This window comes from Herpailurus yagouaroundi, unplaced genomic scaffold (genome assembly GCF_014898765.1).
Source record: "Herpailurus yagouaroundi ecotype Mexico unplaced genomic scaffold, PumYag 187, whole genome shotgun sequence".
NCBI lineage: Eukaryota > Metazoa > Chordata > Mammalia > Carnivora > Felidae > Herpailurus > Herpailurus yagouaroundi.
The window spans coordinates 29,092,551-29,109,989 of NW_024412418.1; the positions used below are offsets into that span (position 1 = coordinate 29,092,551).

The following is a 17,439-nucleotide window of genomic DNA, read 5'->3' on the forward strand; positions in this document are numbered from 1 at the left end:
AGAGCCAAAGCATAAGAGACTGTTGAGAACTGAGAGCAAACTGAGGGTTGATGGGGGGTGGGAGGGAGGAGAGGGTGGGTGATGGGTATTGAGGAGGGCACCTTTTGGGATGAGCACTGGGTGTTGTATGGAAACCAATTTGACAATAAATTTCATATATAAAAAAAAAAGAATAAAAGAAACATATACAGAGCTGGGGGCAGAGTGCTGAATATGTAGGAAAATTTAAGATAACAGTAACTAACATTCAGTGCACATTTAACAGGTGTCAATTCAACTAGTTCTCCCAGCACTCCTCTGACCTAGATAGAACATTTCCATTTTTCAGATGAGATAACTGAGGTGTGCACTAGATAAGATCTTGCCACAGGGAAGTTAGAAATGACAGAGCTAGACTCTGACTGCAGGGAGTCTGGCTCTAGGATCCATGCTTTTCACAACTACACTGCATGCTTCTCAACAGTGGCGTGAAACTGTGGTGGACAGTTCACGCTGTGCACCCACTGTTCCCTAATTCATCTTTACTGTAAAACAACCTCAGGGGAGAAGTTGGGAAAAACAGAAAAACATTAGATGGATCTCAGTAGCAACCATTAAAAAAAAAAAAAAAGATATGCAACGAGCAAAGACAAGAGAATGAATGAATTTTCAAAATCAAATTTGCATTTTCTAATTTAGCAGTCTGGACCCAAAGCCAGAATGCTTGCCCTTTAGGTCTGTCCAAATCAGCCTAAAGAATTTAGCTGAGTTCACAGGACATGACATAAGTGGAATGGCCAAGGTTCTCGCAGAAACAATTAGAGTTTTGATCAGTTGTTTGTATTTTATGAAAGTTGTAGGGTCTTGAAGATGAAAAACTGTTAATTTCCTCTGTTCAGCACTTAACAGAATCTCAAGCAGAATAGTGGTGAAAGGAAACTTTGTAAGGATGATGGTGGTAATAACAATAAGGTTAATGCAGCTATATTATGTTTGCATAACAATGTAAAGCTTACCATTTTTAAATGTGTGGTATCCCACTTAATCCTGGCAACACATATATATCATTATTCTACTTTTATCACTTTCACAGAAGAAGGCTCACAGAGGTGCAGTATAAGAGCTGGAATTTAAACTAAACTTTCTCAGTCTAGTAGTATTTCTTCTTCTCCCACTTCTGTTTCTCAAACTGTTAAAAATTTCAGCAAGCCATCATGATTTTACTTCAAAAGAACTAAAAGCCACAGCATACAGACTCAGGCTTTGATACTCTGACTGCCCCAGTTTCCATATAAAAATCCTAAAACCCCACACTGCATAATCCCTACCTAATCCCTGAAATGTTGAGGGAGGAAATTTGAAAACTAATGAGTTTAACCAGCAAGGGGTCATATTTTAACACGGAAGCTGAAAAGAGTGCCAAAGCAGGCTGCCCCTCCTGCAAAGGTCCAGAAGGATGAGGGCATGGCTAAAAGCTGCTTACCAATACAGGACTCCCCGGACAGTGAATAGGTCCCATCGTCATGGAAACCGCTTCTGCACTCACAGTGGTACCACCCTGGCAGGTTAACGCAGCGGGAATGGTTGTGGCACTCAATGATTCCCTCTGTGCATTCATCAATATCTGCCTCAGAGAAAAACACAAGCCCACCAGGACATTAAATTCTTTTGACACTAACCTTTCAGTAAACACCTAAAACATGCTCATGTCAACATAACAGTTAAAACTGGTTAGTCACCCAAATGAAAGTCGCAGGAAAAATCAAATCCCATTTTTACCCCCGAATCCAAACAAATTGAATGCTATGGGTGTGTTCTCATATACTAAATAATAAATGAGAGCTGATGATCATGAAGACATCCTATCCTGTTTTGTTGGCTTCTGCATAATCAAAGTAAATTGAGGATGTTTGGCACACTTTAGGTATTGAGTATATATGGCTTTTTCTTTATGGTTTCCAAAACAGTAATTCCAGATATTGTGTGCTGTTCCTTGGAAATATCTGTGAATAAATAAGCTCAGGAAACTCTAGGTTAAATAGTGTTAAATGGGTTTCTGTTGTACAGTGGTATCAAAGAGACAGCATATTCATATGCCTTGCAAAGCTCAGAAAGAAGAAGAATACTATGCACTGTTTTCCAAATTTCTGTGCCTGAGGGTTACTTTTTCTTGGGATACCTCTAGGATCCTGTGAGACTAATGTTTTGGGAAGCATAGTTGGGTAACTACTGCTCCAATTACTTTATTTACAATTTTTTAAATATTTATTTTTGAGAGAGAGAGAAAGAGAGAGAGAGAGGCGGGCAGAGAGACAGGTACACACGGAGAATCCAAAGCAAGCTCCAGGCTCTGAGCTGTCAGCACAGAGCCTGACGCCAGGCTTGAACTCACAGACGGCAAGATCATGACCTGAGCCAAAGTCGGATGCTTAACCCACTGAGTCACCCAGATGCCCCTGTTCAGAATTCTTGTAAAGCTTAAGTACTTGATTTATGAGAGTCAATGAGAGATCCTCATTCTTCAAATCATTCCTGATGGAAGGACATGTTCTGGGCTTTGTTTGCTCTAGGATCTGGCTTTTTCACATAAGCAAATGCCTAGATCATGCACAGATTTTCTAGCCCAGAGGCTTGCCTCTGGGCTGAAGGAGTTGACACCACTGTAGAAAGATGAGCTGTCAATTGTCATGCCAGGGTCAGCTCATTTTTAGAGAATCTCTCCATGTAATTATTTGTTGGAATATAGCAATTGTTGCCTGGGAATCTTTTACCAGTTCTCCTGTTAATATCTTAACTATGACAGTCTTATACAAATAGAAATCTAATTAATATTGGGATATAACACATCACGAATAAAACACATTTTGGAATCTTTTTAAGCAGTGCCCTGCTGTAGGCATCATCTCAGGGGCAATCAGCTACCAGTGTTTCTATTACCTTGACATGTCCTAAGGTGTGCACAGGGCTGTGAATGTAGCTTGCAACCTGTCAGTCTCATGTCATGGTATCCCAGCCAAGTAAAGAGAGAAAAAGTGCAGCTCTTTATACTAGGCAAATCCAGCTTTGTGTTGTTGCTGTTGTTGTTGCCGGCTGCCATCTTCCTCCTTTACAATTTGTTATCCTACAGTCCTTATAGTTCTTTGACACATAGCATCCCTTAGGTTTCTTTTTCCTCATTCTTTTTTTTTTTTTCATTTTAATTTCAGTATAGTTAACATACAGCATTATATTAATTTCAGGTGTACAACATATTGATTCAACAATGCTATACATTACTCAGTGCTCATAATGATAAGTGTACTCTTTAGTCCCCATCAGCTATTTCATGCATCCCCCCTCCCCCTCTGGTAACATGAGTTTGTTCTCTGTAGTTAAAAGTCTGTTTTTTGGTTTTCTCTTTTTTTTCACTTCCTTGTTTGTTTCTTAAATTTCACACATGAGTGAAATTATATAGTATTTGTCTTTCTCTGACTTATTTTGCTTACCATTATACTCTCTAGCTCCATCCATGTTGTTGCAAATGGCAAGATTTTATTCTTTTATGGCTGAATAATACTCCATTGTATATATATATACCACATCTCTGTCCGTTCATCCATAAATGGACACTTGCTTGGGCTATTTCCATAATTTGGCTATGGTAAAATACATACACTGAAATACTAATACGACATCATGCTGCAATAAACATGGGGGTTGGTGGGGGCATGTATCCTTTTGAGTTAGTGCTTTTGTATTTTGGGGGATAAAAAACCCAGTAGAGTGATCACTGGATCATAGGGTGATTCCATTTTTAAATTTTTGAGGAATGTCCGTAGTGTTTTTCACAGTGGCTGCACCAGTTTGCATTCCCAATACATGAGGGTTCCTTTTTCTACACATCCTCACCAACACTAGTTCTTTCTTGTGTTGTTGATTTTAGCCATTCTGACAGGTGTGAGGTGATATCTCATTGTGGTTTTGATTTGAATTTCCCTCATGATGAGTAACATTGATCACTCATGATCTCTTCATGAGTTTCTCTTCTGTTTGTCATCTGTATGTCTTCTTTGGAGAAATGTCTGTTCATGTCTTCTGCCCAATTTTTTAATATATTTTTTTAAATGTTTATTCACTTTTTGAGAAACAGAAACAGAGTATGAGCAGGGCAGGGGCAGAGAGAGAGGGAGACACGGAATCCGAAGCAGGTTTAAGGTTCTGGGCTGTCAGCACAGAGCCTGATGCGGGGCTTGAACTCGCGAACCATGACATCATGACCTGAGCCAAAGTCGGATGCTTAACCAACTGAGCCACCCAGGCACCCCTTCTGCCCAATTTTTATATTGGATTATTTGTTTTTTGGGTGTTGAATTGTATTATTTCTTTAAATTTTTTAAAAAATTATTTATATGAGAGAGAGACAGAGACAGAGAGGGAGAACGAGTGGGGAAGGGGGGCAGGGAGAGGCTCAGGGCCAGCATGGAGCCTGATACAGGGCTTGAATTCATGAACTGTGAGATCATGACCTGAGCTGAAGCCAAGAGTCAGACAGTCAACCAACTGAGCCACCCAGGCACCCTTGTATTAGTTCTTTATGTATTTTGGATACTAACCCTTTATTGGATATATCATTTGAAAATATTTTCCCCCATTCCATAGGTTGCCTTTTAGTTTTGTTGACTGTTTCCTTCACTGTGCAGAAACTTTTATTTTGAAGTAGTCACAATAGTTTATTTTTGCATTTAATTACCTTGCCTCAGAAGACATATCCAGAAAATGTTGCTATGGCCAATTTCAGAGACATGACTGGCTATGCTCACTTCTAGGATTTATATGGCTTAAGGCCTCACATTTATGTCCTTAATCCATTGTGACTTTATTTTTGTGTATGGTACAAGAAAGCAGTCCAGGTTTTTTTCCATGTAGCTGTCCAGTTTTCCCAGCAATATTTGAAAAGACTGTTTCCCATTGTATATTCTTTCCTCCTTTGTTGAAAATTAATTGACTATATAGCTGTGGGTTTGGCCTTTCTATTCTGTTCCATTGATCTTTGTGTCTTATTTATGCCAGTGCCATACTGTTTGACTACTTCAGCTTTGTAATATAACTTTAAATCTGGAATTGTGATACCTCCAGTTTTGTTACTCTTTTTGTGAGATTACATTGGCCTTTTGGGGTCTTTTGCAGTTACATGCAGATTATAGGATTGCTTGTTCTGGTTCTGTGAAAAATCCTATTGGAATTTTGATAGGGATTGCATTAAATGTGTAGATTGCTTTGGGTAGTATAGACATTTAAAGAGTATTTGTTCTTCCAACCCGTGAGCATGGAATACCTTTCCATTTGTTTATGTCATCTTCACTTTCTTTCATTAGTGTTTTAGTTTTCAGAGCACAGGTCTTTTACTTCTTCAGACAAGTTTATTCCTAGGTATTTTATTATTTTTGGTGCAACTGTAAATGGGGTTGTTTTCATTACACTCTCTGCTGTTTCATTATTAGCCTATAGGAATGCAACAGATTTCTGTACACTGATTTTGTATCCTATGATATTAGTGAATTCATTTATCACTTCTAGTAATTTTGTAGAGAAATCTTTTGGGTCTTCTATATATAGGATCATGTCATCTGCAAATAGTGAAAGTTTTACTTTTTCCTTACCAATATGAAGGTCTTTTATTTCTTTTGTTGTCTTATTGCTATTACTAGGACTTCTATTACTATATTTAATAAAAGTGGTGAAAGTGGACACCCTTATTTTGTTCCTGAACTTAGGGTAAAGGCTCTTGGTTTTTCCCATTATGATGTTCACTGTGGGTTTTTCATATAAGGCTTTTATTATGTTGAGGTATGTTTCATGTAAATCTACTTTGTTGAGATTTTTTTTCAAATAATGAGTGAATGTTGTACTTTGCCAAATGCTTTTTCTATATCTATTGACATGATCATGTGATTTTTATACTCTTATTGATGTGATGTGTTACACTGATTGGTTTGTGAATGTTCAGCCACCATTGCATCCCAGGAAAAAATCCCACCTGATCATGGTAAATGATTTTTTAATGTATTGTTGGATTTGATTTGCTAGTATTTTGTTACAATTTTTGCATCTCTGTTCATCAGTGATGTTGGCCTATAGTTCTCTTTTTCGGTGTTAACTTTATCTGGTTATCATATTAGGGTGATGATGGCCTCATAGAATGAATTTGGTACCTTTCCTTCCTCTTCTACTTATTGGAATCATTTGGGAAGAATAGGTATTAACTCTTGTTTAAATGTTTGGTAAAGTTTGCCTATTCAGCCATCTGGTCCTGGACTTTTGTTTGTTGAGAGTTATTCTGTTTCTTCCTCCTTAAGTTTTGGTAGGTTATATGTTTCTAGAAATTTATCCATTTCTTCTAGGTTGCCCAATTTGTTAGTATAAATTATTTCATAATATAATCTTACAGTTGTATATATGTATGTATATATTTATATATATATTTATATATATATATATCTGTGAGGTTAGTTGTTATTTCTCTTTTCATTGTGATGTTGTTTGAGTCCTCTTTTTTGGGGGGATGAGTATGGCTGAGGTTTATCAATTTTGTTGATCTTTTCAAAGAATCAGCTCCTGGTTTCATTGTTCTGTTCTATTGTTTTTCAGTTTCTACATCATTGATTTCTGCTTTTATTTGTAACTATTTACTCTTCTACTAGCTTCAGTTTTTTTTTTCTAGCTCCTTTAGGTATAAAGTTAGGTTTTTTTATTTGTGATTTTTCTTGCTCTTGAGGTAAGCCTGTGTTGCTATAAATTTCTGTCTCAGAACTTCTTTTGCTGCATCCCAAATATTCTGGACCATTGTATTTTAATTTTCACTTGTTTCCATGTATTTTTTAATTTCTTTTATTTTCTGGTTGACCCATTCATTGTTTACTAATATGTTATTTAACTTCAATGTATTTGTGCTCTCTCAAGACTTTTTCTTGTGGTTGATTTCTAGTTTCATAGTGTTGGGTCAGAAAAGACGCACAGTATGAACTGGATCTTTTTGAATTCATTGAAATTCCTTTTGTGGCCGATTTGTGATCTATTCTTTTTTATTTATTTTTTTAAAAAATTTTTTTCAACGTTTATTTATTTTTGGGACAGAGAGAGACAGAGCATGAACGGGGGAGGGGCAGAGAGAGAGGGAGACACAGAATCGGAAACAGGCTCCAGGCTCTGAGCCATCAGCCCAGAGCCCGACGCAGGGCTTGAACTCACGGACCGCGAGATCGTGACCTGGCTGAAGTCGGACGCTTAACCGACTGCGCCACCCAGGTGCCCCCGATTTGTGATCTATTCTAAAGAAAGTTCAATGTTCCCTTAAAAAGAATGTGTATTCTGCTTTAAGATGGAATGTTCTGAATATACCTGCTAAATCCACCTGGTCCAGTGTGTCATTCAAAGCTACCGTTTCCTGAGAGAGGATGGTGGGGAAGATGGCGGCATAGGAGGATGCTGGGCTCACTTCCTCCTGCTGATACCTTAGATTCCACCCACATCAGCCTAAATAACCCATAAAACTACTGGAAGACTAGCAGAATGGACTCTCCGGAGGCAAGTGTAGACAAGAGACACACGGAAGAGGGTAGGAAGGGCGGAAAGGCAGTGCATGCTACACAGACTGGCGGGAGGGAGCCGGGGTGGTGGAGGGGCAGCCTGCCGGCAAGGCAGAGCCCCTGAAGTCTGGCTTGCAAAAGTGGAGGGGCTGGACTCCATGAGTTCTGATAGCCAGCGAGTGGGACTTAACATCTGGAATGTTAAAAGTCAACAGCTCTGCTCTTGGAGAGCAGTGAGGGTGAGAGGATGCCTGGAGGGAGAGTTGTTGAGCCCCAGAAGGACAGAAATTGGTGGGGGAATAAAGGTGCTGCCAAGAGCCATCTCCCTCTCCCACCCCCCAGCTGACATTCCAACAGGAACCAGTTCCCATCAATGAACCTGCTAGCACCACACCTACACACAACGCTGTGCTTCTGTGGATCCATCCCTCCCACGGGACTGCCTCCCTCCCAGCAATGCAGGGCCCCTCCCACAAGGAACCACCCAATGGCAAAGCAGGTTCAGTCTGCCCATCCTGCCACTGTGCAACTTGCAGATCCACCCGGCTAATACACCCTTGGCCAGATCCCATCAGAGCAGCACCACAAGCCTAGCAGTGTGCAGATAGCCCAGACAGGGGTCACATCACTCCACAATTCCTGCCCCTGGGAGAGAGGAAGATAAGGTACACACCAGTGGCCCCTAAGGTGGGCTGGGGGAAGACACTGGGTTTGACTGCAGCCCCACCCACCAACACAAGATACTCTGGACAGCACAGGGGAAGTGCCCTGCAGTTTGGAGCTACCACAGGGGGTACACAAAATGACGAAATGAAAGAATTCTCCTCAAAAGAAATGCCAGGAAGTAGCGACAGCTAACAAATTGATCAAAAACGATTTAAGCAATATAAATGGAAGAAGAATTTAGAATAATGGTCATAAAACTAATCCCTGGGCTTGAAAAAAGCATAGAGGACAGGAGAGAATCTATTGCTACAGAGATCAAGGGACTAAGAAATAGTCACAAGGAACTAAAAAATGGTATAAATGAGGTGCAAAATAAAATGGAGGTGGCCATAGCACGGATTGAAGAGGGAGAGGAGAGAATAGGTGAATTAGAAGATAAAATTATGGAAAAAGAGGAAGTTGAGAAAAAGACAGATAAAAACATCCAGGCGTATGCGGGGAGAATTAGAGAACTAAGTGATGCAATCAAACGGAACAATATCCATATCATAGGAATTCGAGAAGAAGAAGAGAGACAGAAAGGGCCTGAAGGTATACTTGAACAAATCATAGCTGAGAACTTCCCTGATCTGGGGAAGGAAAAAGGCATTGAAATCCAAGACGCACAGAGAACTCCCATCAGACGTAACTTGAATCAATCTTCTGCACAACCTATCATAGTGAAACTGGCAAAATACAAGGATAAAGAGAAAATTCTGAAAGCAGCTAGGGGTAAACATGCTCTAACTTACAAAGGTAGACACATAAGAAGAGTGGCTGACCTATCTACAGAAACTTGGCAGGCCAGAATGGAATGGCAGGAAAACTTCAATGTGATGAACAGAAAAAATAGGCAGCAGAGAATCCTTTATCCAGCAAGTCTGTCTTTCAGAATAGAAGGAGAGATAAAGGTTTTCCCAAACAAACAAAAACTGAAGGAATTCATCACTAAACCAGCCCTACAAGAAAGATCATAAGGGGGATTCTGTGAGTGAAATGCTGCAAGGAACATAAAGTACCTAAGACATCATTACAAGCATGAAACCTACAGACATCACAATGACTCTAAACCCATATCTTTCCATAATAACACTGAATGTAAATGGACTAAATGCTGCAACCAAAAGACAGGGTATCAGAATGGATTAAAAAAAACAAGACCCATCTATTTGCTGTCTACAAGAGACTCATTTTAGACCTAAGGACGCCTTCAGATTGAAAGTGACGGGATGGAGAACTATCTATCATGCTACTGGAAGTCAAAAGAAAGCTGGAGTAGCCATACTTATAGCAGACAAACTAGACTTTAAATTAAAGGTTGTAATGAGACGAAGAAGGGCATTATATAATCACTACAGGGTCTATCCATCAGGAAGAGCTAACAATTATAAATGTCTATGCGCTGAATATGAGAGCCCCCAAATATATACAACAATTCCAAACACAAGCAACCTTATTGATAAGAATGTGGTAATTGCAGGGGACTTTAATACTCCACTTACACAATGGATAGATCAACTAGACACAGGATCAATAAAGAAACAAGGGCCCTGAATGATACATTGGATCAAATGGACTTGACAGATATATTTAGAGCTCTGCATCCCAAAGCAACAGAATATACTTTCTTCTTGAGTGCACATGGAACATTCTCCAAGATAGATCGCATACTGGGTCACAAAACAGCCCTTCGTAAGTATATAAGAATTGAGATCATACCATGCACACTTTCAGACCACAATGCTATGAAACTTGAAATCAATCATGGGAAAAAGTCTGGAAAACCTCCAAAAGCATGGAGGTTAAAGAACACCCTACTAAACAATGAATGGGTCCACCAGGCAATTAGGGATAAATTAAAAAAATAGATGGAAACAAATGAAAATGAAAATACAACAATCCAAATGCTTTGGGATATAGAGAAGGCAGTCCTGAGAGGAAAATACATTGCAATCCAGGCCTATCTCAAGAAACAAGAAAATCCCAAATATAAAATCTAACGGCACACCTAAAGGAAATAGAAGCAGAACAGCAAAGACACCCCAAACCCAGCAGAAGAAGAGAAATAATAAAGATCAGAGCAGAAATAAACAACATAGAATTGAAAAAAACTGTAGAGCAGACCAATGAAACCAACAGTTGGTTTGTTGAAAAAATAAAAAAAAACTGATAAACCTCTAGCCTCTAGCCAGACTTCTCAAAACAAAAAGGGAGAGGACCCAAAGATATAAAATCATGAATGAAAATGGAATTATTACAGCCAATTCCTCAGAAATATATGCAATTATCAGGGAATACTATGAGAAATTATATGCCAACAAACTGAACAACCTGGAAGAAATGGACAAATGCCTAAACACCCACCCACTTCCCAAACTCAAACAGGAAGAAGTAGAAAACTTGAACAGACCCATAACCAGCAAAAAAAATTGAATCAGTTATCAAAAATCTCTCAACAAATAAGAGTCCAGGACCAGATGGCTTCCCTGGGGAATTGTACCAGACATTTAAAGCAGAGATAATACCTATCTTTCTCAAGCTGTTCCAAAAACTAGAAAGGGAAGGAAAACTTCCAGGCCCCTTCTATGAAGCCAGCATTACTTTGATTCCCAAACCAGAGACCCAGGAAAAAAAGAGAACTACAGGCCAATATTCCTGATGAATATGGATGCAAAAATTCTCAACAAGATACCAGCAAATCGAGGGGCCTGGGTGGCGCAGTCGGTTAAGCGTCCGACTTCAGCCAGGTCACGATCTCGCGGTCTGTGAGTTCGAGCCCCGCGTCAGGCTCTGGGCTGATGGCTCGGAGCCTGGAGCCTGTTTCTGATTCTGTGTCTCCCTCTCTCTCTGCCCCTCCCCTGTTCATGCTCTATCTCTCTCTGTCCCAAAAATAAATAAACATTGAAAAAAAAGTTTTTAAAAAAGATACCAGCATATCGAATGCAACAGCATATAAAAAAAAATTATTCGCCATGATCAAGTGAGATTCATTCCTGGGCTGCAGGGCTGGTTCAACATTTGCAAATCAATCAATATGATACATCACATTAATGAAAGAAAAGATAAGAACCATATGATCCTGTCAATCGATGCAGAAAAAGCAGTTGACAAAATTTAGCATATTTTCTTCATAAAAACCCTCAAGAAAGTCAGGATAGAAGAAACATACTTAAACATCGTAAAAGCCAGTAGTGAAAAGCCCACAGGTAATATCATCCGCAATAGGGAAAAACTGAGAGCTTTCCCCCTGAGATCCAGGAACACGACAGGGATGTCCACCCTCACTGCTGTTGTTTAACATAGTGTTGGAAGTTCTAGCATCAGCAACCAGCAAACAAAAGGAAATCAAAGGCATCAAAATCGGCAAAGTTAAAGTCAAGTTTTCACTTTTTGCAGATGACATGATATTATACATGGAAAACCTGATTGACTCCACTGAAAGTCTGCTAGAACTGATACATGAGTTCAGCAAAGTCACAGGATACAAAACTAATGTACAGAATTCAGTTGCATTCTTATACACTAATAATGAAGCACCAGAAAGACAAATTAAGAAACTGATCCCATTCACAATTGCACCAAGAATCATAAAGTACCTAGGGATAAACGTAACCAAAGATGTAAAAGATCTGTATGCTGAAAACTATAGAAAGCTTATGAAGGAAAGTGAAGAAGATACAAAGAAATGGAAAAACCTTCCATGCTCAACGATTAGAAGAGTAAATATTGTTCAAATGTCAATACTACCCAAAGCTATGTACACATTCAATGCAATCCCAATCAAAATTGCACCAGCATTCTTCTCGAAGATAGAACAAGCAATCCTAAAATTTGTATGGAACCACAAAAGACCCCGAATAGTGAAAGTAATATTGAAGAAGACGACCAAAGTGGGAGGCATCCCAATCCCAGACTTTAGCCTCTACTACAACGCTGTAATCATCAAGACAGCATGGTATTGGCACAAAAACAGATGCATAGATCAATGGAATAGAATAGAGACTCCAGAATTGGACCCACAAAAGTATGGCTAGCTAATCTTTGACAAAGCAGGAAAGATACCCAATGGAAAAAGACAGTCTCTTTAACAAATGGTGCTGGGAGAACTGGACAGCAACATGCAGAAGAATGAAACTAGACCACTTTCTCACACCATTCACAAATATAAACTCAACATGGATGAAGGACCTGAATGTGAGACAGGAAACCACCAAAACCCTAGAGGAGAAAGCAGGAAAAAAACCCTTTGACCTCAGCTGCAGCAATTTCTTAGTTGACACATCTCCAAAGGCAAGGGAATTAAAAGCAAAAAAGAACTATTGGGACCTCATGAAGATAAAAAGCTTCTGCACTGCAAAGGAAACAATCAACAAAACTAAAAGGCAACCGACAGAATGGGAAAAGATATCTGCAAATGACTTATCAGACAAAGGGCTAGTATCCAAAACCTGTAAAGAACTCACCAAACTCCACACCCGAAAAACAAGTAATCCCGTGAAAAAATGGGCAGAAGACATGAACAGACACTTTTTAAAGAAGAAATCCAGATGGCCAAGAGGCACATGAGAAGATGCTTCACGTCACTCCTCATCAAGGAAATACAAATCAAAACCACATTGAGATATCACCTCACGCCAGTCAGAGTGGCTAAAATGAACAAATCAGGAGACTATAGATGCTGGCGAGGATGTGGAGAAACAGGTACCCTCTTTCACTGTTGGTGGGAATGTAAACTGGTGCAGCCACTCTGGAAACAATGTGGAGGTTCCTCAAAAAATTAAAAATAGATCTACTCTATGACCCAGCAATAGCACTGCTAGGAATTTACCCAAGGATACAGGAGTGCTGATGCATAGGGGGTCTTGTACCTCAATGTTTATAGCAGCACTTTCAACAATAGCCAAACTATGGAAAGAGCCTAAATGTCCATCAACTGATGAATGGAAAAAGAAATTGTTGTTTATATACACAATGGAATACTACTTGGCAACGAGAAAGAATGAAATATGGCCTTTTGGAGCAACGTGGATGGAACTGGAGAGTGGTATGCTAAGTGAAATAAGTCATCAGAGAAAGACGGATACCATATGTTTTCACTCTAATGTGGATACTGAGAAATTTAACATAAGACCATAGGGGAGGGAACGGAAAAAAAAGAAAATGTTAGAGAGGGAGGGAGGCAAACCATAAGAGTCTCTTAAAAACTGAGAATAAACTGAAGGTTGATGGGGGTGGGAGTGAGGGGAAAGTGGATGATGGGCAATGAGGAGGGCACCTGTTGGGATGAGCACTGGGTGTTGTATGGAAACCAACTTGACAATAAATTTCATATTAAAAACATAAAGAAAAGCCCTAGTTAAACATACAAACAAACGAACAAACAAAGCTACTGTTTCCTTGTTGTTTTTCTGTTTGGATGATATGTCCATTAATGTATGTGGGGTGTCCACTATTAATTTGTTACTGTTGATTACTTCTTTTATGTTTGTTATTTTGGTGCTTTCATGTTGGGTGTTTAAATATTTACAACTGTTTATCTTCATGTTGTCTCCATTATTATTACATAGTGTCCTTATTTATCGCCTGTTACAGTCTTTGTTCCAAAGTCTATTTTGCTTGATATAAGTATTGCTACCCATGCTTTGCCATCCACTTGTATGACAAATGTTTCTCTATCCCCCCACTTTCAATCTGCAGGTGCCTTTCTTTAGTTTTTGTCTGAGAATCTATCTCTCCTATTTTGAACAATACCCTTGCTGCATAGAGTATTCCTGGCTGCAGATTTTTCCCTTTTAGCACCTTGAATATATCATGATACTCTCTCTTCGGGCATGTAACGCTTCTGCTGAAAACTCACATGAAAGACTTATGGGATTTCCCTTGTATCTAACTCTTTTCTCTTGCTGCTTTTAATTTTTTTATCAATACTTTTTAATTACCATTTTAATTACTATATGACTTGGTGTGGATGTCTTTGTGATGATTTTCTTGGGTGGATCTCTGTGTCACCTGGATCTGGATATCTGTTTCCTTCCCCAGATTCAGGAAATTTTCAGCTATTATTTCTTTGAGTAAATTTTCTCCCCCCTTTTCTCTCTCTTCTTCCAGGAGCCCTATAATGCAAATGTGATTTTGCTTGGTGGAGTCACTGAGTTCCCTAAGGCTAGTCTCAATTTGCATAATTTTCCCCCTCTCATTTCTTCAGGTGATTACTTTCATTACTCTGTCTTCCAGGTCATTAATTCATTCTTCTGGTTTTTCTAGCTTTCTCTAGCTACTTATTCCATCAAGTGTACTTTAAAATTTCATTAATTGTATTATCTCTGATTGGTTCTTTCTTTTCTTTTTGTTAAATGTCCTCCATTTGAAGTGATGTCCTCTGCTCTTTTCTCAAGTCCAGCGAGTATCTTTATGATCATTACTTTAAATTCTATCAGGCATATTACTTGTCTCTTTTTCAATTAGGTCTCTTGCTATGATTTGGTCCTATTATTTTCTTAAAGATATATTCCTCTGTCTCCTCATTTTGTCTAACTCTCTGTATCTGTTTCTGTGTGTTAGTAAAGTCAGCTCTGTCTTTTGTCTTGAAGGTAATGGCCTTATGAAGAAGAGGTCCTATAGTGTCTTGGAGTGCAGTGTTCCCTGCTCCTTAGGATCTGCTGCTTCTGGGACTGTCTCCTATAGGCGTTGGGTGTACCCTGCTGTAGCCCTGGCCTTTTCTTCCTTCAGTTCAATTGTCTGAAGAGGCTCTCTTTGCCGGTTGTGGATAGTGTTTGGTTCCCAGCTGGGTAGGGCGTGTTTTAATAAGTTGTGTTCTGGTCTGTTTGCAAAATGCAACCTGCTGTCACCACCACCAGAATTAAGGTTCTGCAGTGTTATTGAGGAGATGGGGTGCTGGCAAAATTTAGGCTAATCTTCTGGGTAATGCAGTGCTGGGACTGAGGCAAGATTTAGTAGAAATATTTGATCTGCCTAAGTGTGGGGTCAGGGCTTGGTGCAGGCATGTTTGCTGGTGAGTATTGGCACCACCCTGGTTCCCGCAGGTGGCCCTATGTTTATGTTGAGGGGAACAGGTAGAAATGGCTTGCGCCAGCTCCTTTGTTCCTGAAGGGGGTCTCTCTGTGTTCCCTGCCTCTCTGGGACAGTCTCTGAGATGAGTAAATCAGTCTCCTTCCCATGTGTCCCAGGCCTTTTTCAAACTTTCACTTCTATGCTTTATCTCTGTGGGTTGTTTATGTGTTGTTTCTTTAAGGGCAAGGCCTCAGCTTCCTAAAGCCCTCTGAGCTACTCCAGAGTGGAGCCTGCTGATTTTTAAAATTTTAGGCTTTAAGTATTACTGGTTGTAAGAACTCATGAAATTCAGCCCCTCTTACTTTCAAAGCCAAATGTTTTAGGGATTCCTCTTCCCCAGTGTGACTATTTCTCACCCTTCTCCACAACCCAGGCTCTCTCTGGACCACAGGTGGTGAAGGTCCATTTTTCTCCCAAACCACATCACCACCCTTCCTACCTTCTTCCATGTGGCCTGTTCTCTACTTTTAGTGATTGAGTTTGTTCTGCCAGTCTTCAGGTTATTTATGCTGATGTGAGTGTTACCTATTTGTGGGGCAAAGTGAGTTTAGGGTCCTCTTAGTCAGCGACCTTCCCAGATCCCACTTGCATCCCTTAGGTTTCTAAATGTCATCAGCCCAAAGGACCCAGGCTTCTGTGGCACCTTCCGTTATGGCTGCCAGGTTGTCATGTATTATAAATCCCTAGAAAAGTAATCTTAAACAGCTATGTTGTAATTTCTGAAATTTTACAGATGGGTGTTTTGGAGGACACACCTTGGATCACTTAGAATTTCAAACATTGAAACAGAGAGATAACTTGAGGCTATGTCTCAGAAACAAAGGGCTAGTCCCAGCTTATGGAGTCAGTTCAGCATTTTTAAATGCAGTCACTGAGAGAAACAAGGGTAATGAGAAGACTGATTTTCAGAGATAGCTTCTTCATGTTAAGGCCGAAAGACAACTGTCTGCAATGGAGCAGTGACAAATTCTACCTAAGATAACGATTTCCAAAGCCCCCAGAGAGGCAGTCATGACCCCGCACACATCCTGTCAGCATCTAGACTGCCGACAGTCTTCAGGTAACAACTGTCCAGGTAGTCAGCATTTTAAGAAATGAGGGAATACACAAGCCAAACCTTCTCAGATAACCAAAATAATCGCATGTCCTGATTGACCTGGGACAAGCCTAGTTTACACCTGCTGCCCATGTCCTTCTCAAAAGCATACCAGTTTGGAGGATAAATTATCTGAACATCTTTCAATAATTCCTCCAGCCCTCAATTCAATGTTCAGGTTCAGAGGAGCAAGAGTGGCAAATCACGTGCAAATATTTTTTTTGCCAGTTCACAGATATTTATGTTCCCAGAATGAAATAATATCTGAGACTATTAAAGGCTTCTATGATTAGGCAGGACAGAAGTTGTCTGTGTGGCACGAGGGATGCTAACAAGAGAATGAAGACAACCAGATGGTTATATCTATGACTGCCCCCAGAGACACCGAGGAACCCCTGGCTTGCAATGAAAATGAGTAACGTGGTAGAGATGCCCCTTGCCTGGCAGCTGCACTGCCCGTAGCAGATTCTGGTGACTCAATGGGAATAACCAGGGCTCCTCACATACTGGCATCTGGTAACAAAGCTGCACATTTCTGTTCTGTAAGGTCTACAATGTAAGCTAACATTTTCATTTGATATGCAACCAGGCTACACGTGAACGGTGCTCACATTTTCATGGTGTTCATAAACCTGGCTGTTTCTTCTACATAGTCACAGTAGTATTAAAAGCAACGCCTGCAAACCCAAATACAGAAAACACTTAGATGCTTTTCAGTGACACTTGGGGGACTTTAAAAATAATAAATGGGTTGTGCTGCCTTTGTCCTCAGAGATTGGTTCCTCCCAGTCAGCACCTGCCACAGGCAAACAAACAAGACAGATGCTCTGGAAATAGGGTTTCTGTGAGTTCACTATGGAATCCAACTCTTTCTCAATGAATTCTGATTAACGACTGTAAGCTTGTGTTGGGGAAATTCATTGAGAGGACGTAACTGCTGATCAGAGACCTGGACATAGACAGAAATCAGGACAGAGATCAGGACATAACTGATCAGAGACCTGGACGCAGGCAATCAGGTGT

The 17,439-nt window shown here is 40.0% G+C and overlaps 1 protein-coding gene across 2 annotated transcripts in view; it reads right to left on the reverse strand.

The window, feature by feature from the left end:
- Nucleotides 1-17,439, reverse strand: part of NELL1 (neural EGFL like 1) — a 901,918-nt gene that overhangs the window by 56,764 nt on the left and 827,715 nt on the right. The window contains exon 16 of one of the 2 annotated variants that reach the window (XM_040495620.1): nt 1,463-1,603. The exons of the other annotated variant lie outside the window; for it this stretch is intronic. Coding sequence (XP_040351554.1) covers nt 1,463-1,603 — 141 coding nt within the window. The remainder of the gene's footprint in view (nt 1-1,462; nt 1,604-17,439) is intronic. 2 annotated transcript variants of the gene reach the window in all.